At 42.1% G+C, this 27,765-nt stretch overlaps 1 protein-coding gene across 1 annotated transcript in view; it reads right to left on the reverse strand.

Annotated features, from left to right (window-relative positions):
• LOC126278816 (uncharacterized) overlaps positions 1 to 27,765 on the reverse strand; it is a 222,331-nt gene that overhangs the window by 94,075 nt on the left and 100,491 nt on the right. Inside the window, exon 3 of the mRNA XM_049979089.1 lies at positions 5,416 to 5,557. Coding sequence (XP_049835046.1) covers positions 5,416 to 5,557 — 142 coding nt within the window. The remainder of the gene's footprint in view (positions 1 to 5,415; positions 5,558 to 27,765) is intronic.

Raw genomic sequence — 27,765 nt, forward strand, 5'->3', positions numbered from 1 at the left:
GACCCTGTTCTAGAAGAGGCCGAGTCCTGATGCAGGACGGCGCTCCATGTTGAGAAGGAGGTTTCTTGCTTCCTGGTGAGGGAGGCTTACTACTAGTGTCCACAAATGGAGTAGTGGGCGTGCCGAAATGGCATTCGCCACCTAGTCTCATTATCCTCCCAAATGGAGGGCCAACCTCAGCACCAAGTGACTCATACAACAACTGACACACACGAGGACCGTCCAGCGAAGACAATCACAGCAGCACAGATCTACGAGTTGTTCAACAGGTTCAATGCCCTGATGAGCCCTCAAGAGCTGAAAGAATTTAATCGGAAAGACGCGTATTACCGCTGGAAGCAAGAAAACAGCAACAGGTGGACTCAGCCCTGGCATAATACTGAAGGTGCCAACATCAGCTGCTTCAACCAGTGACTTTTGAGATTTCCCCTCAGCTGTAAGGTGAATGTCAGAACTGTCCTTCAAATGCCCTCTGCAAAATTCCTAATTAGAAGAAATGCTTTCCCAGTCCAGTTGTCACAAATGCAACAGAACAACCACAGGACAGTGGCCGCAAGGATTCTGAGAACTCTCACTCAGCCTGCCCATCCTCCTTAGGGTTGGGAACGAAAGGCTAGAAAAAAAAAGAGAGAAAGCTCAGGAGATATCAGTTCTTCTACCTCGTACCCAAGGCACCAATGATTAAGCAAAATAAAGAAGCAAAACAGCAAAAAATTTCCCCTTCCAATGGGTGCAAAGAACAACTAAGTTCTCAAACAGCTCGCCTGTCATCGTAAGAGAAAGGACAGAAAAGTGAAAAAAAAGCCCCTCAGGAGCTCACTTCGTCAACGCATCTGACGATGACGGGAATGACTGGTAACCAACATATTATGCCCGTTGGACATCATGGACCGACAGTACACTTGTGAACTGCTCAATCGACAAGTCTTTGACTGATTCTAGTACTGAATGAGGCCTACAGCTGGTATGTATTAACAATTCTCATCAAGCGCTGAAACGAATCAGCAGTTAATTTGCGCAATGGAATCTCTCTTGTCGCCATTGAGCACTTGTCACACAACTCGTAGACTCTTGTACCGACCATTTTACCTCTTATGCTCAGCCGCCGGTGTGGCCGAGCGGTTCTAGGCGCTACAGCCTGGAACCGCGCGACCGCTACGGTGGCAGGTTCGAATCCTGCCTCGGGCATGGATGTGTGTGATATCTTTAGGTTAGTTAGGTTTAAGTAGTTCTAAGTTCTAGGGGACTGATGACCTCAGATGTTAAGTCCCATAGTGCTCAAAGCCATTTGAACCATTTTGAATCTTATTCAACGATAGAACATTTAAATATCAGGCATGTGCAATGGCACATATCAGTTACGAAATGGCGACATCGCGACCATGGGGAAGGTGGTCCTATGATTGCCGGATTAGGAGGAGGTTATGCAAAAACAGAAACCACAATTACAAATTAATCTATGTTGATGTCAAGATAAACACAATGGCGGTTCCAATCACAAAGTAAGTACGCACTTGGAGAAATGCCAGTGCGTGGCCACGTGCCACCAAAATAAAACCCGCCCAGATTTAACGATGGTTACAGAAAGCAAGAACTTCCTCTTACGAAACACACTGAAGCGCCAAACAAATTGGTATAGGTATGCGTATTCAAATACAGAGATATGTAAGCAGGCACAGTACGGCGCTGCGGTCGGCAACGCCTATATAAGACAAAAAGCGTCTGGCGCAGTTATTAAATCGCTTACTTTTGTTACAGTGACAGGTCATTAAGATTTAAGTGAGTTTTAACGTCTTCTTATATTCGGCTCACCATCTTCAAGGTAGCGGTGAAGTGGGGATTTTCCCGTACGACCACCCCATGTATGTATCCGGTAAAATATCAAAACTGCGTCATCGCTGCGGATGGAAAAAGATCCTGGAATAACGGGACCAAAGACGAATGACGAGAATCGTTCAACGTGACAGAAGTGCAACCCTTCCGCAAATTGCAGCAGGTTTCAGTGCTGGGCCATCAACAACTTTCAGAGAGCGAACCATTCAACAGAAAATTATCGATATGGCCTTTCGGAGCTGAAGGCCCAGTCGTATAGCCTTGATGACTGCATGACACAAAGCTTTAAGGCTCGGGCCGGCCGAAGTGGTCGTGCGGTTCTAGGCGCTGCAGTCTGGAACCGCCAGACCGCTACGGTCGCAGGTTCGATTCCTGCCTCGGGCATGGATGTGTGTGATAGGCTGGTTAGGTTTAAGTAGTTCTAAGTTCTAGGGAGCTAATGATCTCAGAAGTTGAGTCCCATAGTGCTCAGAGCCATGTGATTTGATTTTTAAGCCTCGGCCGGCACCTGTCAACGCCGACATGGGACTCTTGATGACTGGGAACATGGTGCCTGGTCGGACGAGTCGTTTCAGATTGTATTGAGCGGACGGACGCGTACATTAGTCTCTGCTGAGTTCTGATAGGCAATTTTGTATTGAAATCTACAAATATGTTCCAATTCATGACAAACTGGTATCCTGCGTACATTGCGGAGTTGAGTGGAAGCCCTTATGGAAGCCAAACAACAAGTTTCGCAACAACTCTGTCTGTGGAACCCATGTTGACATTTATAGAGAACGTCATAATGAATGAGCATAAATCATGTTACAGAATGAGATTTTCACTCAGCAGCGGAGTGTGCACTGATAGGATGAAAACTGTGTGCCGGATCGAGACTCGAACACGGGACCTTTGCCTTTCGCCAGCCAGTGCTCTACCATCTGTACCATCTGAGCTACCCCAGCACGACTCACGCCCCGTCCTCACAGCTTTACTTCTGCCAGTATCTCATCTCCTACCTTTCAAACTTCACAGAAGCTCGCCTGGGAACCTTACAGGACTAGCACTCCTGCAAGAAAGGATATTGCAGAGACATGGCTTAGCCTGGGGGGTGTTTCCAGAATGAGATTTTCACTCTGCAACGGAGTGTGCGCTGATACGAAACTTCCTAGCAGATTAAAACTGTGTGCCAGACCAAGACTCGAGACTCGAACTCGGGACCTTTGCCTTTCGCTGGCAAGTGCTCTACCATCCTTTCTTCCAGGAGACCTAGTTCTGCAAGGTTCGCAGGAGAGCTTCTGTGAAGTTTGGAAGGTAGGAGACGAGATACTGGCAGAAGCTGTGAGGACGGGGCGTGAGTCGTGCTGGGGTAGCTCAGATGGTACAGATGGTGGAGCACTTGCCCGCGAATGGCAAATGTCCCGAATTCGAGTCTGCCAGGAAGTTTAAATGTGTGTGAAATCTTATGGTACTTAACTGCTAAGGTCATCAGTCCCTAAGCTTACACACTACTTAACCTAAATTATCCTAAGGACAAACACACACACCCATGCTCGAGGGAGGATTCTAACCTCCGCCGCGACCAGCCGCACAGTCCATGACTGTAACGCCTCAGACCGCTCGGCTAATCCCGCACGGCCCAGGAAGTTTCATGTTCCGTAATTATACAAGCTGTTCGGAAATTCCCGTTACGTACTTGTAGGACTTGTAGAGGGGAGTGAGTACATAATCTTTTGAGCAGGAACTCATGTGCGGAAATGGACTGTTCCGTGCTACAGCCGTTTGAAGAAATGTTTGCTAGGCAGGTATGCAACAGTGTAGTCATTCTGGGGCGTGCTTACATCGGAGCCGATGATGTCATTTTACGTCTATCTTAACTCTGTGACCAGGTTGGAGCCTTATTCATGTGTGTGTGAATGTTAGAGTAACATGGTTGAGTACATGTTCGCAGAATACTCTGACTTGATCCTTCCGAATGGTGAAGCTCACGGTAATGGAAGAACAGCCCCTTCGGCTTTCTCCACAACATCCATCTCCATTGCATGCCGTTTTCGCCACAATACCGCAACGACGTCGAGAAAGAGTACCTTAAACATCAGCAGGCGTCACTGTGATGCTCCAAGGAGAGGACGTACACACGAGTTGGAAGGGGACATAGTGTATCACGTTGGAGAGAACCAGTCAACCAGTACACGAGCAATTTCTTTGGCTATTAATAACTGGACTCGTAAAATAAGCGACTTACTGGGTCACACTTAATCAGTTACTCGTCTAAAATGGTCTTGTTACCAACATGTTTACAAATGGCTGTGGCTTCAGGCATTGCCATGGCATAATTAGTGCGCTTGACATAGTGTTCCTGCTCCATTTCCAGCTTCATCTTGAGAACGCACCCACCCGTCGTTTGTGACATTTGTAGCTCTTTGTTAGCGTCATACCTCGTATTCAGTGGACTACGTTCAAAGCAAAGACGAAATGCTTGAACGCTTTTTGGTGACACACTTTGCCGGAACATTTTCCTTTGCATAAACATCCTGTTGGGTGCAAATGGTTCAAATGGCTCTGAGCACAATGGGGCTTAACTGCTGAGGTCATCAATCCCCTAGAACTTATAACTACTTAAACCTAACTAACCTAAGGACATCACACACATCCATGCCCGAGTTCGGATTCGAACCTGCGACCGTAGCGGTCGCGTGGTTCCAGACTGTAGCGCCTAGGACCGCTCGGCCACCCCGGCTGTTGGGTCCAAATTGCCCATGCCATTTTCAAATATTGTTGCCTTATGGAAATGGTTAATTGTATAGATGATGAGATCTTTTCTTAACTTCGATGGCAGAACTACCATTGTTAAATTCTAACACGCAAAATACCTTATGTACGGGATCCGCTATTATCACTAATGCTGTACAGCCCACGCGCTGGTTTCCGATTCACTGCACTTATTGAACGAGCGAAATACTGACCTTTCTTTGCCAGTCTCTGTAGTTCTTATCGATGTATCGGTATCAGTTAAATAGTTACAGCTATTTGTGGTCGCTATATTTATTTTGAATTGCCCTTTATGAAAATCAAGTTCTTTGGCCATTTCTCTGGTTGTAAGATTACTGTTCCCGGTTCTTTACGTAGCCATTGAGACTACAGAATCTAGTCCACCTCCACTTTCAAAATGGAAAATAACCTAACGTATGAGTCAAGCATAAGTGCAGTACAGGTTTTACGGTAAAAACATTGCTGACGGGTGACCAAATAATTCTGTATCCTCCTGTTCAGACCAGCACTTGGGTGTCGCAGAACGACATACTGCTGTTTACGGGGGAACGACAGTTTTCGATTCCATATTAAATTCCTTTGAAAACGTACTGAAAGCGAGCGTTCTAAAAATGTCAATATGAAGTGGCTTTTATCTTCTGGGTTATACCACCGGCGACCCAAATGGCGTTCTGTTAATTGGACCCAGTGTTGAATCAGCAAAGAAGCAATCTAGCTTTGTTCTTCGGCCGAATGTATTCTGATTGAACGGAAGGCTGAATGTACACAACTGTTTCGATAAAAGAATTGGAAAGATAACAGTTGACCGTTCGCTGTGCGGATATTTACCTCTTCGAAACAAACGAGGTTTCTATACGGCAGCGGCGGTTGTTGATTAATTCTGAAACTCGCGTTACCAACTTCATTTTTGCTTGGTTTTCGTCTCCACAAGTCCTGGCGATGCTTCCTCCTTGTGCTATCGGCGTCTGACCTGTAAAGTACTCGTAATACATACCTAACAACGTAATAACCCTGAATTTACGTAAAAATCATTGAGGATTTTAAATATATTATATAAATCTAGAGTAGGAGTGATACATACATGAAGAATACTGTGTAATCTTCCTAGCAAGTAAAGCTCGTTTTCGTTCTGGGTTATCTATAACTCATTGTTTGAATTTGTATAAGTCTCGCAGTTGTCTTTGAGGTAATACGTTTCTGTTAAGTACGAATTATGTGTTTATTGTGTACCGAGAAAGAAAGATTACAAAAATAAGTGCTGCTGTAAGGTATGGTAGCTGACATATTGTTTTAGCAGCCAAAGTCACCACATTTATATATATACTGAAAGCAATGACTAATAATTTGGGATTGGGAACGCTGCTGAATCAATTGGTCATCAGGTTGTAGATAAAATTATTAAAACCATGCATCTGCAGATAATGAAAAAGTTTGATTCTCTATCACCAAAAGCTAACGCCAGTTACCGGCTGTGGTACTTTTTTGTTGGGTTATTTATGCTCAAATAACCAGTTTTCATGGTATCAAGAATACGAGGTGTGTTGAATAAGTAACAAGAATGTAGTGCTTTCACGTGTTTTATTAGGTACATTTGTGCGATTTTTCCGTCGTTTGGTTGGTAATGATGTCTGGAAAGTATTTTTACTGTGTTAGCCATGTAGGATGTTTAGTCTGCCGCCAGCATAATTTATTTTGTCTAATCTAGATCACAGCATTTGTATTACATCTTTCTATAAAAGTGGAATAAGTGTAAAAAGTTTTACAAACGTCATCTATTTCTTTTGTTGTGAGTACAATAAGGATTTACGATTTGGCATCAAGACTACGAGATGTGCTCAAAAAGTGACGAGAAGTTGTAATTTCGCGTGTTGCTTTAGGCAGACTCGCGCGAATTTTCGTTGTTGGGTTCGTAAATATATCTGAAATGTATGTGCCCATAACGGACAGCTGTCAAAAACATTACATGAGCTTTGGTAGAATCGGCTATTATTTATGTCGTCTAAAATGAACCAGAGGATTTGTGTTACTTTTTCTATAAGAATGGCATAAAATGTAAAAAAACCTATAGAAATGTCGTATATTGCCTACTGTGGACGGCAAGCACCCAGTACTCGCTAGCACGTCACAAACTACAAAATTGTGGAAAAAGTGAAAGAACGATCGCCGAATCGCAATCACACTTCGCTGGTGATGTTGGCATATCAGTTGGCTCGTCACATGAATTTTTTTGGATGTGTTGGGTATGACACAAATAACAGCAAAAATGTTGCGAAATAGTTGAAACAAAAGCAGCAGTGAATTCAAGTTGCTCAGGAGAAAATCGGATGTACTATACTCGCGTGCCACCTACGAGTGGCATCCAGTCACTCTTCCTGCATGTGGTAGTGGTAGATGGTATACTTTCGCATCCAGTGAACTCTACAAGTGTAAAGCTTCCAGGGGCGGACAAGCAGAATATCGACACCAAGGATGTTAGGACCATCACCAGTTTGACTGAAAATGAGCTGGTGTCAAAAGGATTAAATTTTGCACAGGTTCCATACGCATTACCCGAACAGGAGATCATCAGCAGCGTTGGGCAAGCCATTCGGAGGCTTCCTTCTGAGATCGCCGAAAAGGTGACAAGGGAGACCTGCAGGGTCCTTGACAAAGCAAAAATACCGGAAACTAACGTCTCCTCGGTAGACCGCAGGGCTATATGCGACCTCCGAGAAGACGAAGACACCCTCATCCTAGCAGCTGACAAAGGCAGCGCGACTGTGCTGGCAGAAGATTGAGATGCTATTACAAGACCCAGCTTACAAGCCAGTAGGAAAGGATCCTACAACTGTGACTCCTAAACAACTCAGGAATGAATAATGAAATGGTCAGAAGGCTTTACCGAGAGCACTGATACCACCACGGCTATATGGGCTCCCCAAAATACACAAGAATGGAGTTGCACTACGTCCTATAGTGGTCACGATAAATTCGCCAACATTTGGAATAGCTAAACACTTGGAGCAGTTACTAAGGCCTCCCATGGGTCACTGGAAACACTAAGTCAAAAACTGAACTGAGTTGTGAAGTTGTTTCAGAGGATACATCTTGACAACGGAGACTTCGTTGTCAGTTTTGATGTCATGTCTCTCTTCACACGGGTACGACTAGAGGACTCCTTGACGTTACTAAGGAGCCACTTTGACGAAGACACTGTAGAAATGATCCGCCAAGCGCTCACTACTAGCAGTTATACTGAGTCGCTATCGGATGCCTCCTTGCGCCTCACATAGCGGATCTACATGTGAATCACTTTGAGGAAACGGCACTCAAACCCACACGTTTGAAGCTAAATGCGCTCTATCGATACGTGAACAACATATTCGTGATGTGGCAGAATGACAAAGAAAACCTGCAGGAATTTCTTGACCTCCTTTACAACGTACAGGACAATATAAAGTCATGGAGGTAGAAGAAAGCACGTGCCTCTCTTTCCTCGATATCCTGATAGGGAAGAGAACTGAATGCACGCTGGAACATTCTGTCATATGGAAGAAAGACACTCACGGACCTGTACCTAAACTTCAGGAAAATCTATGGTCACCATCCCACTGTACAGAGCACGAGACATATGTGACAAGAAGAGTCCACCGACCCAGTTGCAACATCTCATGAAAATCTTTCGCAAGAACGACTACCCGGAGACACAGATAAGACGTGCTCCCCAGCCAAGCAAGGAAAAGAAAGAAGATGATTCGGCAGGAGGCATAAAGCGTCTGGCGTTCCTTCCACATGCTGGGTCACCCAAGAACAAAACTGCGACACTTTTGGAAGAACAACATTAAAACCATTTTTGGCGCATCTGCTAAAATCAAAAATATGCTTTGCTCAATGTAAGAAGATTTAAGACTACGGACGGCTGGAGTCCGCAGCATGAGTTGCAAATGTGGTAAACAAAATATCGGCCAGGCGCAAAGGTGAGTTTCGCAGCGTCGCTCAGGTGTGAAGCATTCGCCGAGGCCAGAAAAACAAATGTGCAGAAAAGCCTCAACGAAAGCCATATGTTTGGTTTTGAACAGATGTGTTTTGCGGTACGAACGGGTTCTGGGACTTGAACATCAAAGAGGTACTGGAAATATGGGTCCAGATGATCTTGGCAGCCGAGGTAGCGGTTTTCAGATGAGCTCTGCATAGGCTGTAGCGCTAGCAAGAATATGTCACGAGCGCTCTGATGCCAAAGCGGCGAAGGCAGCGGATGGAATAGACAAACAGCACCAAGTCGCTAGGTCAGTATCCTCCAACATGCCGAGAGTCCGCAACACAACCTTCGACGACCCTTCCGTAGCCGTGCGACGTGCAGCGTCATAAGTATATGACATGGACATGAACCCGACGCTCCACCTGAAGATTGTTAGTGGGAAACGTGTCGATAAGTTGCAGCAGAACGATACCTCGATTCGGCTGATAACCCAAGAAGACTTCACCACCGACAGCTTGCATTCCCATATGAAACCATTCTTTTGCACCACGATAATGCACCTGCGCTCACTTCTTTACTTTTTCGTGAATTTTTGGCCAATGACAATGACGTTCCACCCTCCGTATTCGCCAGATATGGCCCAAAGTGGTTTTTTTCTTCCTCTCAAAGTAAAGAAAACCATTTACAAGTGTAGATGAAATTAAATACGCAGTGCTGAGAGAGTTAGACGTAATCCCAGTAACAGAGTTCGAGAAGTGTTTCTGTGATCGGGAAAGCCCTTGCGAGTGTATAATTCCTAATGGAGGCTATTTTGAAAGGGACTGTAGTGCCGATTTAAAAAACACTTCGGACATTCGCGACGGCACTATAGTAAGCTTAGCAAGCGTAGACTTATTTCTGAAAGAGGTCAATATTACAACACATACAAGATATTAAATCCCTTTATTGAACCTAATACAATCTGAAATACTTAACTTGGAAACAATCCATGTTCACAAGAATGTACCATATGTATTTGTTACTGTCTCTGTACTCCATAACTTATCGCCAGACACAATACAGAATGATGGCCATGTCCCAATATACAGTTGACTATAAACTTCAATACAATTCTTTCCAATACAACTAACTGGAGCTGTTGGACCTGAAGGAAGACGGGAAGAGTCGAGTAGAGCGACACTGCGCACTGACTAAAGTACGCTTCCAGAGGCGGCGGCGTATGGAAACTCTTGAGGGCCTGTCTACGCTAGCGTTTCTCATTTGTTGCTGCGTCAGACAGCCACGTCCTTATTTGTGGTTGCGCTGTGAGGTACCAACTTTGACATGAGACCTTGTTCTTCGCATGACACCACAGAGGTAACATCGACGTAGACGAAAATATAAAATTGTATCCAGAAATAAAAATTTCCCAATATTTTACGAATACGCCTTGTATTACATGTAGTCTAATGCAGACCAGTCATCAACTTCTTTGTTCATTCGAACACCACAAGTGGAGACTACAGAAGTAATAGTCAGTTCATATCCTGTTTTCCTTTATTTTTCAGTTTTTAAGAGCGATCGACAAGTTAGAATAGAGAAATAAAAGAAAAACGGTAAATATCGCCAGAGAAAAACAAGTTAATGGAACTAGAATTTTATGTTTAGTGTAATGTAAAGATGAAAATCAGGATCGCACAGGCAAATGGTTGAAATTGCTCTAAGCACTATGGGACTTAACATCAGAGGTCATCAGTCCCATAGACTTGTAAGTAGACTGCTTAGGTTTTTATGTTGGTAACGCCACGTAGTGCTCTGTATGAAAATCACTGACTGTGCTGTGTGCAATCTGTGGCTGGTTGGACTCATTGTTGGAATATTCGCTTGTGTAGTGTTGGGCAGTTGGATGTGAACAGCGCGTAGCGTTGGGCAGGTGGAGGTGAGCCGCCATCTGTGGTGGATGTGAAGAGATAGATGCCAGAGTTTTGAGAGGTTGCTATAAACGGACAATCTGGACGTGTGTCCGCCAGAAAAAGGAAATTTGTAAAGATGGATGTCATGAACTGATGGATATAGATACATGATGACTTTTGAACGTTATTAAGGTAAATACATTGTTAGTTTTCTATCAAAATCTTTCATTTGCTAACTATGCCTATCAGTAGTTAGTGCCTTCAGTAGTTAGAATCTTTTATTTAGCTGGCAGTATTGGCTCTCGCTGTATTGCAGTAGTTCGAGTAACGAAGAATTTTTTGAGGTAAGTGATTCATGAAAGGTATAGGTTATTGTCAGTCAGGGCCATTCTTTTGTAGTGATTATTGAAAGTCAGACTGCGTCGCGCTAAAAAAAATATTGTGTGTCAGTTTAGTGATGATCAGAATAAGTAAAGAGAGAAATACCTGAGTACAGTTTTACTCAGCTGTCTTCGTATGAAATAACTTAAAAGTTTACTAGCACAGTCATTTTATAATTTTTCTAAGGGGACGTTTCAGACTTAAACCTAACCAAGCTAAGGAAATCACACACATCCGTGCTAGAGGCAGAATTCGAACCTGCGACGGTAGCAGCCGCGCGGTTCCGGACCGAAGCGTGGCGCAGGCAGCCAGTAACATGAATAGGAAGGAATAATTACCATCCGGTGATGTTCGTCCTAGTAAAATTCTTGTTCAGTCAGCTCTCATGGCGGAAAAAGCAAATCACTTGTTGCTGTAATAAACCAACGGCACAAACAAGTGAAATCGGAAAAGTGAACTTTTTTTACTGTCCTCCAACCAGGTTTCTGTTTTTAAGAAAGATAAATAACTCAAAGCTTCTAGAATAGCGCGTCACACTGTCAACACAACACGCAGCAAGAGAGTGTGCGACATAGTGCAGTGACTGAGGGGGGTTTTCATCTCTTCGGCTTTGAAGGAACGGCTGCCAGACCAGATTACTATTGGTGCACGTCCAGCTTTGTTTGTGAATGAACTGCGAAAATGTGATTACATTTCAGCATAGCCAATCAGGCTGTGTAGCAGAAACGACTGTTTACGCAAATTCAGCGTGTTGTTTTATTTCACAGAACAATTTTTTGTGTTGGTTTATTTAATCACTCGCATTGATGCCTGCCTGCGAAACGTAATGAAATTCACAAATGTACACGACACAGTATTTACTCTCTCAACAAGGATGCAGCGTAATGTGCTACTTTTGACGAATTAACTCGATAAACAGCTACGAATAAAATAAACTTGTAATTCGGCTACTTTTAAAGTTTTTTTCAGTTATTTTTGTTAATCACACATGTTTGTGACGTCTACGATTTTTATTTGTCTATATTAATTTCTCTCCATGGTGCGTATAACAACCGTAGTGAATCAGTTCTTCAGAATTGAGTCATTTGCTTAACCTAACATAGTTTTGTTCCGATCCGTGGGGCATATGGTCAAAGCAGTGTCTTAGCATGATTGTCAGATAAGTAGACAGAACATGCACTATCCGGACCTTTTCAGGTGTTTCATGTTTTATGGTCCATCGGACAGATGGCCGTTGGCATGCACGCCCCTGCAACAGTCGTCGGAAGGGTCCAGACAGGAGGAGGGAGCGTTAGGGGTTGGGGAATGCTTTCGTGGCCTGGCATTCCCAGAGTAATCTCGTTATTCTGGAAGTCACAGTGGATCAACACGAGTACGCATCTATGCTTGAGAACCATGTCTGCTGCTACAAGCAGTCTGTTTTTTTTCCTTGGCATGATGGCACCAACTAGCAGGACTGTGCTACATGTCTTACACCTCGCAGTGTTCAAGGAGCACCCTGGGCACCAAACATGCAGAATTGAAACCCAATAGAACCTGGGCACCAAACACAAAGAATTTAAACATCATGGAAAATGTTTCGGACTCTCTCGATGGGGCTGTTCACTCCACATATCCTCAACCGAGAAATCTAGTGCAGCTGGCCACAGCGCTGGAGTCGGCATGACTCCATATGTCTGCTGGTACCTTCCAGAACGTCAATCACTCTCTTCCTGCACGTCTGCCCTGTGGGAGGTAGCTATTCACACTTTTGACAGGAGGTCACATTAATGTGACGGGACTGTGTAATTATGATTCCTGTGAAGTCTGTTGACTACTGCTGTGGTATCTGTTGACCATTGTTAAGCCTTGAGTTTTCTTGGATAATACTATATTGGCTGGAAAACGCACATGGAAAGCATAACAAGAGATAAAAGGATGGAAGATTAAAGCCCCATCAACAGTGAGGTCCTTAGGACGGCACACAAGCTTTGATTTCAAAAGAATGGGGAAGGAAAGACACTGCAGACACCCCGGCATCCACCTGGAGTAATTTAGGGAAATCACAGAACACCAAAACATGGATGGCCGTACACGGATTTGACCCATCGTCCAGCCAGATGCAAGTCCAGTGAGCCAATCAGTCACGGCACCACCTCTCTCGATGACAGGGAGAACACTTGGCGAGGCACTTCAGTGTAGTTGAAGAACAACACGTGGCGCCGTGAGTGCTATTCTGTTTGGAGGTTCGGATGAGTCAAGGTATGTTAAAAACCGCTGCTGCCTCGTTGTAGTAGCCTTGTCAGTGTCTGCCACTGCCTCCTTTCCACACGACGGTGCTGACGGCATCGTAGGGCATCTCAGTGGGCCGTGATTCACCGCACCCATATAGCCGAGGACGCTGAGCAGATCGGCAGTCCCGGGCAACACTTATGAGTCAGCTCGCCGCCTACCTGCCATTGCATGGCGAGCTTTGAGCCTCCGAATGGCCTTCAGCAGCAATCCTCTTCCAATGCAAGCGTCGTCCCGCTGTAGACCACAACTTTTAATCTCGTGTAACACGTCTCTCTAACGTTACACACTGCAGAATTTTGCTCTCTGGTCTTCCAGACAGTAATTTTTTTATTAATTTCTTGTAATATGGGTCCATAGCTTCAATAATTTCTTTTTTAAATGAAGTCATTTCCCTTTCAGCTGTTAGTGTTTTACATTGCGATTGTGATTCCGGCTTTATTCCATTTTCAAGCATCTAGAAGCCATAATAGAACCTAATGAGAACAATGTAAAGTGGGAATTGCAGTAAATACAACCAGTTTTGTAGTTTGGTAACATTCGTAAATTTTGACATCTAGATTTACGTTAGACAGAGATAACTTCGTAATACATACGTCAAAGAACAGACAGAACAGCCGATAATTTTCGTAAAACTAATGTACGAATCGGATTCTGCACGAGCAACAAAGTCGGGGCAATCGTAAGACGCACCACCTTCAAAACAGACCAATGTATAAAGTGAAATGTCGTGAATGGAAAGTTTCAATATGGGGCAAACAGCTAGACGTGTCTCCACTAGATTCAGACAGACACAAACATAAGCGAACACTGTAAATCTCCAATAAAATAAAAGTGATCACTGTAAACCTCCATTCAGTGCACAGCTACGAAACTACAGTCACAAAACAAGCAGCATTCAGGAATCTCTAGGGTAGAGAAAGGCAGATTAATGGACGCTCTAGAAGAAACTGAAGTTCATAGCGCCTTCAGAGAACAAGCATCACCCATGCTGAATGAACAAACAGACATCAGAACAAAATTCTCTACTGTTTCACACATTTACTACCTCCAGGCTAGATCGTTGTGGGACAAAGCGACTGACAAGTGGGAACATTTGTGAGACCATTTCCATTATTTGGCTTGTAGCCAAGGAAAACCTTCCGAAAACCTGATCGCAGCCGGGGGATGGGAACTACTTTTAATTTAATTCAGGGACAATATTCTCTTCATGCCGAACCTCGTAAAATCGCATCGTACCGAAGCAACTCCAGTAAATGGAAAGTTAATTATTTTTCAGTGCCAGTGACGGTATGTGTAAATTCCAAATGCAGTTACCAACGCTTATGACTTGTGCTTTCGTCTCCCGAGTGTTTCGGATACTTCTAGAGTGACTTGCTGTTCACACCTTTGTTCATAACATGCATACGAGAAATTGGCGTCACTATTTGGAAAATCACATCTAGGTACAGAGGTAAGTTCGATTCTGAAAATTATTTGTTTGTTCTGTAGAATTTGTGACTTGACGCAAAACTTACGTTGATGTAATGAACCAACTGCAAGCGCAAGTGAATTCGGAGATACTGCCTGTGTAAAGTACACACCATCATGCGTTTGAGTACCTTTGTGGACGAATACAAGACGTGAAATCAAGTGAAGTAAAATAAACCTTTCCGTTGATTTTTAGCCCCAGAATACTTCAGTTGCCAATTGTATTCATTATCGATGTATATATAGAGCAATTTCTTACAAGGTCCCAAAACCGTAACGGTGATTTGACAGATTACATTTCACTTCTATCGTGATAAGGAAATTCTGATGAATTGCTAAAGCTCTCAAGCTTTTTTTTAAAATTAGCGATGGACTCCCGAGGTCTTATATTTCTTGAAGTAAAAATGGAAATTTCTAAATTCGTATACCATCCGCAGAGAGGGACTGTGGCAATTTCGTAATTACATATATATGTGGTTAACTCTAACCGGCCATTTGACCATCTTCTTCGCGCAGATGCACAAACAGTGCCCGAACTCTTACGGGAATCGGCAAAATGCCGCGAGTAATGTGTATGATGAGCAGGGGCACTATGAATATAATGCGGGCCAATAAGTTGCGAATGTGGGTCTGGCGGGAGGCGTGACAGAGATAACTCCCTGCAGTCGCATTATCCTCTGTGTCCTAGGTGGCTCAGATGGATAGAGCGTCTGCCATGTTAGAAGGAGATCCCAGGTTCGAGATCCAGTCGGGGCACTCATTTTCAATTGTCCCCGTTGACTTATATCAACGCCTGTAAGCAGTTAAGGGTATTCATTTCATTGTAATTTCATAACTGTCCGTAATAAACTACGTGACCTACTCGCATTGAAATCCAGAAGAACAGAGGCACTCTGCAAGCAGGGAAAGAACATGACAGCCAGTATGGATTCAGAGCTACTGCACAAGAAGCGTCAGGCTTCCATATATCTATGCTGGATTTGACACAGTAGATCATTGGCCTCATGTAACAGGCAGAAGGCAAAGGTGTGAAAGACCAAACTGTAATAGACAAACAGTATTAATGTGTAGTAAGTGTAACGTGCCTAAACAAGAGAATAAACTATTTCCGAGAATTTCGTAAATAAGGTTGTACTGTATCACATATAATTATTTAAAATATGTGCTACGCGTATTTTTCATTTTTAATGATGAAAATCCTATGTATAGTTAAAGTATCAAATAAGGAGGTTTTCTAAAGTAACTGTTGTAAGCATTCGAGTTCCTAGTGCCTGTTGTCGCAAATATGCGACATACCCCATTATACTATAAGGCGTGTCAAGAAGCTTCCGTTTGAGGGTTTTGCTACAACCTATATGCAACATAGTGCAACTCCGATTCGGATGTATAAGCATCGACATGTAGGCAGGGGATTACGGTGCCATTCGAGTCTTTTCGATGTGCATGCGGTAAATGCGGAAACGTAAACTATGGTGACGTATTACCAGATGCGTCGAAACAGGACCAACGTGCTGTTGTTCTGTTCATGGCTGCCGGAGGTCAAACACCGCTAGACATCCATCAGAGAATAAAGAATATCTGTAGAAGAGCATATCTGTCTGTGGTGTGCGTACTGTAAGATCTTCAGTACATAGACCATCAGATTATTTGACTTGTCGCTCTAACGAAGTAGGCGAGTGTCAGCAATATGTCTCGTGGACTTATCGTGGCGTGTTTATCTTCTGCCGTTAGGTCAGACGATAGAAATAACACTAGCACGCATAGAGTAGCAGATTGACGGTGACCAACTTTAAACAGAACTTGATTAATTTTCACATACATTTATTAAAAAAAATAATAACAAGGATAGACATTCGTAACCTGATTCTGGATGCTGTTTACAATTGACAATCCGAATTTCCTTCGGTATTGATAATTTAATCTTATTCTTACATATATCTCTGATACTTGACAAAAGTGTCTATACATTTATCTTCATGGCTATGAACAGGAATATAGTAATCTTATTAGGCGCACACTGTAACGTGACTGCAGACTGGTAAAGACAAATGTAGAGCTCTTACAGACAGGTGCAGACAATTGCAGATGTCTGTACACTCGTTATAATACCTCGCACGTTAATGAAGCACTGCACGAGTGTGATCCGCGAGGAGAAAAGGTTCTACATTAGCAGCAATCTCATTGGCTGCATTACATATTAATACGCGGATCGGCGGAAGCAGAATTTGGTCCGTCTCTATGTCAGGCCATCTCGTAGTGCGGAGACGGACGAGCGCTGCGTCTGTGTTGTTGTGCTTAGCGGGGCGCGCTCTAGTGTGAAGTTGTGTACGCACTGACTACGTGGAACTACAGGGTGTTTCAAAAATGACCGGTATATTTGAAACGGCAATAAAAACTAAACGATGAGCGATAGAAATACACCGTTTGTTGCAATATACTTGGGACAGCAGTACATTTTCAGGCGGACAAACTTTCGAAATTACAGTAGTTACAATTTTCAACAACAGATGGTGCTGCAAGTGATGTGAAAGATACAGAAGACAACGCAGTCTGTGGGTGCGCCATTCTGTACGTCGTCTTTCTGCTGTAAGCGTGTGCTGTTCACAACGTGCAAGTGTGCTGTGGACAACATGGTTTATTCCTTAGAACAGAGGATTTTTCTGGTGTTGGAATTTCCACTGCCTAGAACACAGTGTTGTTGTAACAAGACGAAGTTTTCAACGGAGGTTTAATGTAACCAAACGACCGAAAAGCGATACAATAAAGGATCTGTTTGAAAAATTTCAATGGACTGGAAACGTGACGGATGAACGTGCTGGAAAGGTAGGGCGACCGCGTACGGCAACCACAGAGGGCAACACGCAGCTAGTGCAGCAGGTGATCCAACAGCGGGCCTCGGGTTTCTGTTCGCTATGTTGCAGCTGCGGTCCAAATGACGCCAACGTCCACGTATCGTCTCATGCGCCAGAGTTTACACTTCTATCCATACAAAATTCAAACACGGCAACCCCTCAGCGCCGCTACCATTGCTGCACGAGAGACATTCGCTAACGATGTAGTGCACAGGATTGATGACGGCGTTATGCATGTGGGCAGTATTTGGTTTACTGACGAAGCTTATTTTCACCTGGACGGCTTCGTCAATAAACAGAACTGGCGCGTAAGCCCCATGTTGCAGTCCCATCGTCCCTGCATCCTCAAAAAGTACTGGTCTGGCCCGCCATTTCTTCCAAAGGAATCGTTGGCCCATTTTTCAGATCCGAAACGATTACTGCATCACGCTATCTGGACATTCTTCGTGAATTTGTGGCGGTACAAATTGCCTTAGACGACACTGCGAACACCTCGTGGTTTATGCAAGATGGTGCCCGGCCACATCGCATGGGCGACGTCATTAATTTCCTGAATGAATATTTCGATGATCGTGTGATTGCTTTGGGCTATCCGAAACATACAGGAGGCGGTGTGGACTGGCCTCCCTATTCGCCAGACACGAGCCCCTGTGACTTCTTTCTGTGGGGACACTTGAAAGACCAGGTGTACTGCCAGAATCCAGAAACAATTGAACAGCTGAAGCAGTACATCTCATCTGCATGTGAAGCCATTCCGCCAGACACGTTGTCAAAGGTTTCGGATAATTTCATTCAGAGACTACGCCATATTATTGCTACGCATGGTGGATATGTGGAAAATATCATACTATAAAGTTTCCCAGACCGCAGCGCCATCTGTTGTTGACAATTGTAACTACTGTAATTTCGAAAGTTTGTCTGCCTGAAAATGTACTGTTGTCCCAAGCATATTGCAACAAACGGTGTATTTCTATCGCTGCTCGTTTAGTTTGTATTGCCGTTTCAAATATACCGGTCATTTTTGAAACACCCTGTATGTACACAACACTGTCGAAAACCACCACTGTGGAATGGGGTGCCAAGGGGTGCCGCTGTTGCATGAAAACGCGCATCCCCGTATCACAAGTGTGGCGAAGCAGAAATTAGGTATTTCATGAGGAAGATACAGGCACACCCCACCTATAGTCCTGATCCGCTCTGTGCCATTATCAAGCCTTCGGTTCCTTAACGAAGGCCTTGAAGGGTCGACGATTTCTGTCAGATGAGGCTGTGCAGCAGCAATTACGGATTTCTTGACGCAGCAGGACACCGTGTTTTACCAAACGGGTATCTCCAACTGGTACATCGATGCTCACGGCGATTGTGCTTGACAGGCATACTGACTGTGGGCTGAATGATTTTTTTGATCGCACCTTACATATTACACTGTTATTATTATATTTGACCTGTGTTCTCTATAATTCTTCATTACGGGCTACAACATGTATTTTTTATTATTTTCTCAAGTAGATATTTATTTTGGTATTAAGGGGGTATGCCCTAGGCAAAAAAATGAATCCTAGTGTGAGTGAGTGAGTAAATGTTTGAGTGAATACAAAATAAACTCGATGGCATGCACAGTATATACGGTGTACGTATTCAATGACGCCTAAGACTTCCCTTGATGGTGGTCGCCGACTGACCACACCATCTGGCGGGCATCTCAGTCGCTGGTAGTCAGCTGTTCTCCGCGAGGCTATTTCTCGCCGTGTCCATCGGCGTCTTTGTTTGGAGCAAGTCGTGCAAATGGCGGAGTTCCATGCATTTCCCAAACGTTACCTGCTACGACGGGTCATCAGATTTTCCGCCTTGCGAATTTCTCAGAGTCTTTAACAACGCGATACCAAAACGTTGTTGTGGGCAAAACGGTTGTTCTATCGTACTCCACTAAATTTCCGATGGAGATACAATGTTCGACAATAGCAGAATTGGTTCCTTCCGTGCACAGGATACATACAGTTCTGTATTTTGCCTCGAGACGGGGAAATATCTTCTGCAGCCTTTGATGGCTCACCTCAATGTTACTGACAGATGGCCAGTAGAAATAATGTCACATGACTGACGACCAGCAGCAAGCCTCAAACTACTTTGGACAATATTTGTCTTTCTCAGCCAGTCAGAAATTCAACTGTATAGGTTTTTTCACACTCTTTTTACGTCATCCTTAATTTTTTTAAAAATGGACAAGCGTGAGTAGGATTCGCTCTTTGAAAGTTGTGTACTAATTTTATTATGTATATAGGAAGTTCATCCAACTCAGGAGTCGACAAACTCGACGATTTTTGGCAGTTACCGTTATCGATATTGGCAAGACATTGATCCTAGGAATTAAAGGAATATATTAAGTTTAAATTTTGTGTATAATTTCCCATTTACTATTGTAATTTCTGAGAGGAAGGTATGTTAACAGACGGACAGACGGACAGGCGGATAACAAGTGACAAAAAATATTTTTTTCGTGTGTAACGGTTACAGATTAACAACTTTTGGATTTTCCCCTTAGCTGTATTGTGAAACCGAATTTTTCGTCAAATTTCATGATTCTAGGTCAATGGGAAGTGTCAAAATATGTGGTATAAATAGCCTTAGTTTTTTGCTACATTGATTTAGAAGCTCAAATTTTTTTAGCGCCAAGAGACCATAGACCTTAGTAACTGACATTAATTTACACTTCATACGCAAACCCGTTCCCGAGAAAAAGTGGTCTCAACAGTCAAGACACACAGACAGACAGACAGACGGGCAATGAAACGCTCCTGTTAGGGTGGCGTTTCCATCGATTAAGATACGGAACAATAAAAAGGATTAAAATATAAAATAGAACTAGGATTTGAAGTGGATCAATTTGGTACAAATTTTGCAAACACTGTAGAATTTCAGCGACTATTCTTTGTGTTCGAACAAATTTGTCAATGTAAATAGCAACTGGTTTCTTCCTTTTGGTGGTGACCGGTTTCTGTTATCATAGATAACACCAAAACATCATTAATTATCGTTTTTGTTTTGTATCATTGTAATTTCTTAAAGATTTCATATACGGTAATCCAAAGGGATATTCCCCGAGATCGGTTTCTTCCATTTTTTCCATACTTCTGAAGATTGATAACGGAAGGAAATAGCGTAAAGAAGCAATTAATGTTCTTTTTGCAGCTGCGTGCCGATCTCACTGAGTGGGTACGTCAGTTAACGTTCCGGCCAAAGAAACGTCTGGTTCCTGCGCCGAGTTTTGGAGGGAACTGCGATGTCTGCAGCATTGCAAACAGTAGCCTCTTTGTTACGACAGAAGTTCATATTGATTCGAACTGGCTTTATTTCAAATAAACGGAGATGATAATGGAAAAGAAAATACAAAAAATGAATGGGCCTAGCGTGGAGCGGCAGCAACAAATACTTTCATATCAGAATTAATGGCAGTGAGGCTTAATGCGTTTTCTGTGTACTTTGAGAAATGTGCCTCAGTGTTTACGCTTTGGAAAACGTCTTTTTGCGCTTGTTTCATGGGCACACATTTCTCTGTGTGCTGTGTTAACAGCATGAGTACGCTACAGATTGCTTCTCTTCTCATAACTTGTCCATTTCGTTCATTTACTTATGTCTCCTAGAATAACACTTGTTCTTTTCTAAGTCTACAATGTGTGTTAAGCTATGGGCAGCTCCTTCTATCAGCAGTGGTTTACGTTCATACTGTAAAAAATTGTTTTTATAATCTTCCGATCCAAGTGAAACTGATAGAGAATATTTGTGTTTTATAATGACTTTAAACACAGGAACATTTTTATTTTGGATCTACAGTGTCCTTCAGTTAGCAAACAACAAGCGAAAAACTCAATCTGTTGGAGTACCGTGGGAATCAACAAACATTTAGCCCATAGTTTTGATTTAATCTTATATGATCAAACGCAGCTTAAAATTTCTGCTCTTCTAAACATCACATTACTTCGCACACTGTCTGTTCTTTCATATTCTTCCGTTTTCCTGTATTTATTTATTTCTGTTTATTTTATTGCAGTTCTTTACGTACTCCATGTATTCTGTTTTTAACAACTATTAATTCTTTTCTTAATTGGTTTCTCTATCATTTTACATGTTTAATAACTGTTGAAGTAATCTCGTCATGTATTAATTTTATATGGTTCGTTTATTTAATGTAATCTGTTATATAGACACGGTTTTCGAATATCGGTTAAATGTTTTTCCTGTTTGCTCCCTTCATATTTATTTATTGTTCAACTTTTTGCCTTTTAAGTTGCATAACCATGGCACTGTCAAAGATGACATTCACTTTTTGTTACTTCATATTCCTACATGTTCCTGTATTCATTCATTGTAAACTGTTATGTAGGCACAGTTTTCGAACATGGTGTTAATGTCTTTCCTGTTTGCTCCCTTTATATTTATATTTTGTTCGACTTTTCACCTTTAAATTGCATTACCACCACACTGTCAAAGATAACATTCTGTGTGTTTGTGCCTCAGTCTAGATGTGTAATATCTATTCCCAAGTTGTTTACAAAAATCCGAACTTCTTTGTAGACGGACTTAGATTAAAATCTGATGATGACCTTGTAAGCCCAAAACCGGTTAACTCAATAAATAAATGGTGTAGAACGTAAGCTATATACCGGTTTTCATTTAATAAAATGCGTTGAAATAAATTACACTGAAACTGTATTGAAATTTAAATCTGCTTCAATGTATTTTTATTTTCTTTTAATTTATTGGCGTTTTCCTTAAACGTCGTGACGTGTTGGCTGTATATGTACAACGAACATCAAACAATTAAAATAAAACGAAAATACGTTGAAACAAACAAAATTCCTAATGGCCCTGTTGACTATCTGCACTGAAAATATAATGATACTGGTTATCCTAATTGATACTAGACTCTGCTTTTCAGATCGGTCCTGTATGTAATAAAACGTTATTCTAACAGAGTGCCTCTACCCGTTTAATTTATATTCTTCAATGCAATGTCATAATGGAGCATGACAATGTATATTTATGATGATATTATCTTGACCATTTACTTTTCCCTTCACGTATGTTGCCTTCGAGGAGATATTTATCAAGAAGTAGTTTCAGGTTATGAGATTGAGCAAGAATAAGCTTACAAGGTTGCAGTTTATATTTTTCCAGTTTGGTCAGTGCAATCATTAGACCAAATCATTAGATTCTTTGTTTTGTGTTCAAGATGATCTTCAGCCAATATGAACACTAGGGAGCTATTTTATTGCCAACTCTTCCACCAGTCTCAAATCATGGAACAGTCACGGTTGGATGCTGCATTGTGAGTAGTTAAGTTAAAAGTCAGGAGCTAGTGCATATGATAGGACTGGGCTTAGTGAGACACGGTCTCAGAATGTATTTCTCGAGGGCCGTACTGATTGCCATCTTTGTATTATCTGATTTGGCTCCTTTCTTGTCACCATTCTTTTGTACAGCCTCTTCCGAATGAGACATCGTCCAGACACTTCTAAATTATTCACAGTCGTTACATGTGTCTTTACTTGGGAAATAGAAAGAATGATTGAGCTCTTCAGTGAACATCTTTCAGAAGAGGTGTTCCCTTGCTATGCTCTCATAACCAGTATTATATTTCTTAAAGTCTGTTAACATACGCTGTACACACAATTGTTGTCTTAAGGCAGGGGACCGGGATACTTTTTCTGTGACCTTTTTGTGGAACAGTTGCTGTCGTACTGAGTGTATTTCGGAATACGAGCTTCCACAGTGTCGGTTACTGACTTGGTTATTTTGTACGCTGGTTTAGATTATCCTCTTTGATCATAGATCACAGTTCCATGAATGTTCTTTTGAAATGAATTCCTGACAACCCCACCTCATCTCACCCGGTCATCGTTTTACATTCAATCCCCAAATTGTGTAGCCCGGTCGTTGTTCTTATATTTTTAATTTCTCTTCCAGCTTTATAACTATTTTTTGGGTGTTTATTTCACTAGGGTCACAATTACTGAACGTTTTTGACCCAAAACACACATGTTCCAAAGATGACTGTCTTTCATTTTCGGCTCTCTTCGTGTTGCACTTGATTGGAGAAGCACATGGTGGTTTGAAGAACGAGGATCCATTTCTTCACCACTTATTTGCGACTTATGTAGTGAGCCACCTGTCCTCATTTCTTAAGCAATCAGTACAATCTGCCGGAGCCGTGGTTACTAACCCACCCATGTGTGCTGGATTTCGATTTAGAAGTTGGCGATTCGAATCCTGGTGGTGGATGACATTTTCACCGTTAACATTTTGCCAGCAAAGAGGCCGAAGAGTTGATGCCTTAAGATTCCTGGTCACCAGACTCTGGCCCAGTGTGATAGGTTAAATTCGAAACCTATAACATACCTAATATGTGTTAGACACATTTTACTCAAGTTATTACGGTTTGAGTTGTATATGTGTATTTTATGTGGCTATAGAAATTATTCTATGTTCACGTTACGACTGGTCACGGGGAGAATGTGTGACGCCTTCGAAGATGGGTTGCGCTGTCAAATATCTCGTCGCAAGCCATATCGCGCCGAAGGCCATCCACTCTTAGAGCAACTTCCACATATTGTTCCAGTTCGTTCTGTGAGACCTTTATTGTACCGATGATTCGTAAACTTATATTAATGAAACTGAACTGATTGTGAGTGGAGTTCAGGTCATCAAATTCGCTTCTTCTTTTTAATGTGCAAAGTTTATAAATGTTTAATGAAGATTGAAAGCTAATTTAATAGTTGTCTGGATTTCCATGTATTGAATTTTGTAGGGAGTGGGGCCGAAAATTAGTTTTATCGGAAGGACATATTTGAATTTTTTTTATACGTTGGAACCTGGATAAGAGTTCATTGGACGTACGACAAATAGTTGGTGAGTTATTCAGGCGTATGAAGGCAACTGTAATCTGCGTCAGTCTTGTTGAGCAATTGTGGCGATACGAGACGCTCTGCAGCACTGAAGCATACTGAAAAAAAAAATGCAGTGTTGTGTCCCAAATAGTCAGCTGGTCATCGAATTCCAGTTGCCAAATGCCCATCTAACGGCTTTCATGGGCAACAAAAATTTCATTTTAAATACGTCATATAATTACTGATCGAATTGAAAAATTTGAAATACTGTCGTAAACTGCTCAGTAAGATATATTACTTGGGTAGATCACGTAACTAATGAGGAGGTGCTGAACAGAATTGGGGAGAAGGGTAATCTGTGGCACAACTTGACTAAAAGAAGGGATCGTTTGGTAGGACATGTTCTGAGGAATTAAGGGATTACCAATTTAGTATTGGAGGGCAGCGGGGAGGGTAAAAATCGTAGAGGGAGACCAAGAGATGAATACACTAAGCAAATTCCCAAGGATGTGTGGTGCAGTAGTTACTTGGAGATGAAGAAGCTTGCACAGGATAGAGTAGCATGATGAGCTGCATCAAACCAGTCTCCGGAATGAAGACCACAACAACAACAAGATATATAATCCTACATTAAACATTTAGTATAATAGGTGAAGTACTAAAATTAGAGACTGTAAATAGGTCAGTGCGCAAATCACCCAGACTATATTCATCCAGTACTTGCAAATATAGGCACATAGCAACTTCCAACAAACTGTACACATAATACGAAACGTTTTCAAAGCTTAGTCTCGCTGACACCATCCACAAAGTAATGAAAGGAAAACGCTTATCGCTTATCGCTTACCACATTCTTTCGGTATTTAATAAGTGGGAGTCTCATTCATTAAAGAATCAGGATGTGGGTTTCTGGTACGTGCTAACCGAATGAAAAAGATGTAAATAAGTCGCTCGTAATTGTTACTATCAAATTGTATTATAATACATTCTATGTAAACAGTCCTTCTGAATTGCTGTCGCTTTATGTTCCATAGGCTACACCTAGGTTCGAAAATTTTGATACAAATAAATATACCATATTCTGACGTGAGTGAGTTGACATTTGACATTTTTTGCCAGGTAAATCTTCTCCAGCAGCTTCTCGCGATTATATTGTACTAGGGCAGGTGAGTAGTAAATAAATCTAATTATGCTATGTCAGAGAGCATTAAAAGAGTCCAGCAACTATGAAATGGGATTACTAACAATAAATAACCTCTATGAATAACATGATCGTACTTTCACCATACACAACAATGACTGGAGCCTTGATTTTTTCTTAGTATTAACCGATTGTTAAGTTGAGCACGCGTTAGAAGTATATGTTTGAAAGCACAAGAGCATGAGTGCCACATGCATACTGTGGAAGAAGGTAAACTGACGGTATCCAGTTGCGAAAAAAAGAAGGCAGCTCCACTTCCTCTCAATTACGTCTAAATAAGTTACCTACATACGTCTTTTTAACACTGCGTAAATCGGCCGTGGGTTGGACAGAGACCAGCCACGAATGCTAGAAGTATTCGTCACTGCAGCCTTCTGCTACAAAAGAAGCAATGTCTCAATATTACAGATGCTGTCTGATCACTAGAACCACCACATTTTTCGAAACCCCTAAAACCGCGTCCCATCTCTATTCGATGCGTTCTGAGCTAACTCTTAGCCTTTATCTTTCTAGAGGACGAGTTTCCTGTAATAGGCAGTCACTCTAATGGTTAGGTATCTTGTTTTAGTTCAAGACATTAAGTACAGTCATACTAGATAATTACGTTCACCACCAGGATGAGTTTCATCTTTGCCATCATTCAGCGTATACTGACAATCTTTATTGACAGCCATCCCATATTATGCCCTTACTTATTAGGCTTTGTAGCAATGATGTGAGTGAACCGACATTTAAAACTAGGAAGGAACTGCTTATTGATCCAGATGTATGGGCCATGAATAATTTGACAGTTTGTCGCCATTCTCTCCTATACATGCGGCATGAAACCAAACTTTCATTTTTTAATCGTTCAGACCGTGCCTACCAAAAACTAGGAAAATCATGTTTTTCCTGAAGCTATTATGTGACATCTCAGGCTTATAAAATTGTATTCTCCTCTTGTGTAACCAAAGAAGGTCCACGTCTATTCCTTTGGATTCAGTGGTAATCCTAACACACAGAATAGCAAGAAATGCATCCAGCTTTTCCAGCAGTAAGGAACATTCTTCATCTTCTAGCACTGTAAGGGACTTTGTCTAAGAGCATTTTTGACTGTTTTTGAGAACAAATGTCTCACTATACAAGCGCCAAGAATCCTACGGAAAAATCTCTGACGACCCTTTATGCATATAGAGAAGGACCAAAATCCTCCAGAAGAAAACTTTACTTTCCGCTTCACCTACGAGCTCTAATATTAATAGGAACTACTTCCATTTTAGCCCATCACGAGCGTCAGTCTGTGCCCAGAACCAGATTACTCAGAAAACATCTTTTAGCTGAATTACGACGACGTTTAGCACCTGAATGGCTAAATTTGGCATCATTTAGCTCTAATTATACTCTGTACATTATTGTGATTTTGAAAAATGTCAACTGTAGCGGCTCTGGTTGTACAACGAATCATTGTGGTAGAACCCTCTCTACTGTCTTTTGTATTACCGCGAGGTCGTGGTTGCACTTCGGATGAGGAGTGAAATGAGCGTTATTCATGGAAAGAACACAGCTACAATGAAAACACAAAAAAATATACTGCCTCAGAAACGTTTTCTTTCTTATCATTTCCATTACTATGTATACATGTAGATTCATCAGCATCTTAGTCGCTCACATCTGGTTCATCCGGGCTCCCTGCTGTACTTAGTTTTACATCATAACCAGAATAAGTTGAAATACGACGTAATGTACATATTCTTCTTTGGATTCTACTTCTTCAGTGTCATTTACCAAAACTAACATTTGCTCATCCGTGAGAGCGCGGCAATGAGCGATGTTCCACTACTTCACAGCACTTGTTTGCACTGTCTCTATGAAGTTTTATTCCGTGAAAGACAGCGCAGTTACAGTTTCAGATCTGCGCTGCAGCAGCAATGGGTGGCGCATAGTTAATACAACGGGACGAAAGTGTCAGGTCGGTGGTTCCCGGTATTTCTTGTTTTTTCCTTGAAAGCTATGGAACTGTCGGAAGTGGCTTTTAAGTCAACATGAGCTAAGCCAAGAAATATTAAAAGTCACGAACACTCATCCGCATCCTAGAACAATTGGCGGTGAGGGACAGTTTAAAACTTCATTGTGGGACTTAATTTCTCGTTGGCCTTTCTGCTGTTAAGTTGTGAGCGCAAATTGGACCTACACACCATTACCTCGTAGGTAAGCATTTATAGCTTGAACCACTATTCTTCAATTTCTTATTCAGGATTTCTTTTCATTGCATACACGTTTGATAGTCTTT

The sequence above is a fragment of the Schistocerca gregaria genome, chromosome 6 (genome assembly GCF_023897955.1).
Source record: "Schistocerca gregaria isolate iqSchGreg1 chromosome 6, iqSchGreg1.2, whole genome shotgun sequence".
Classification (NCBI taxonomy): domain Eukaryota; kingdom Metazoa; phylum Arthropoda; class Insecta; order Orthoptera; family Acrididae; genus Schistocerca; species Schistocerca gregaria.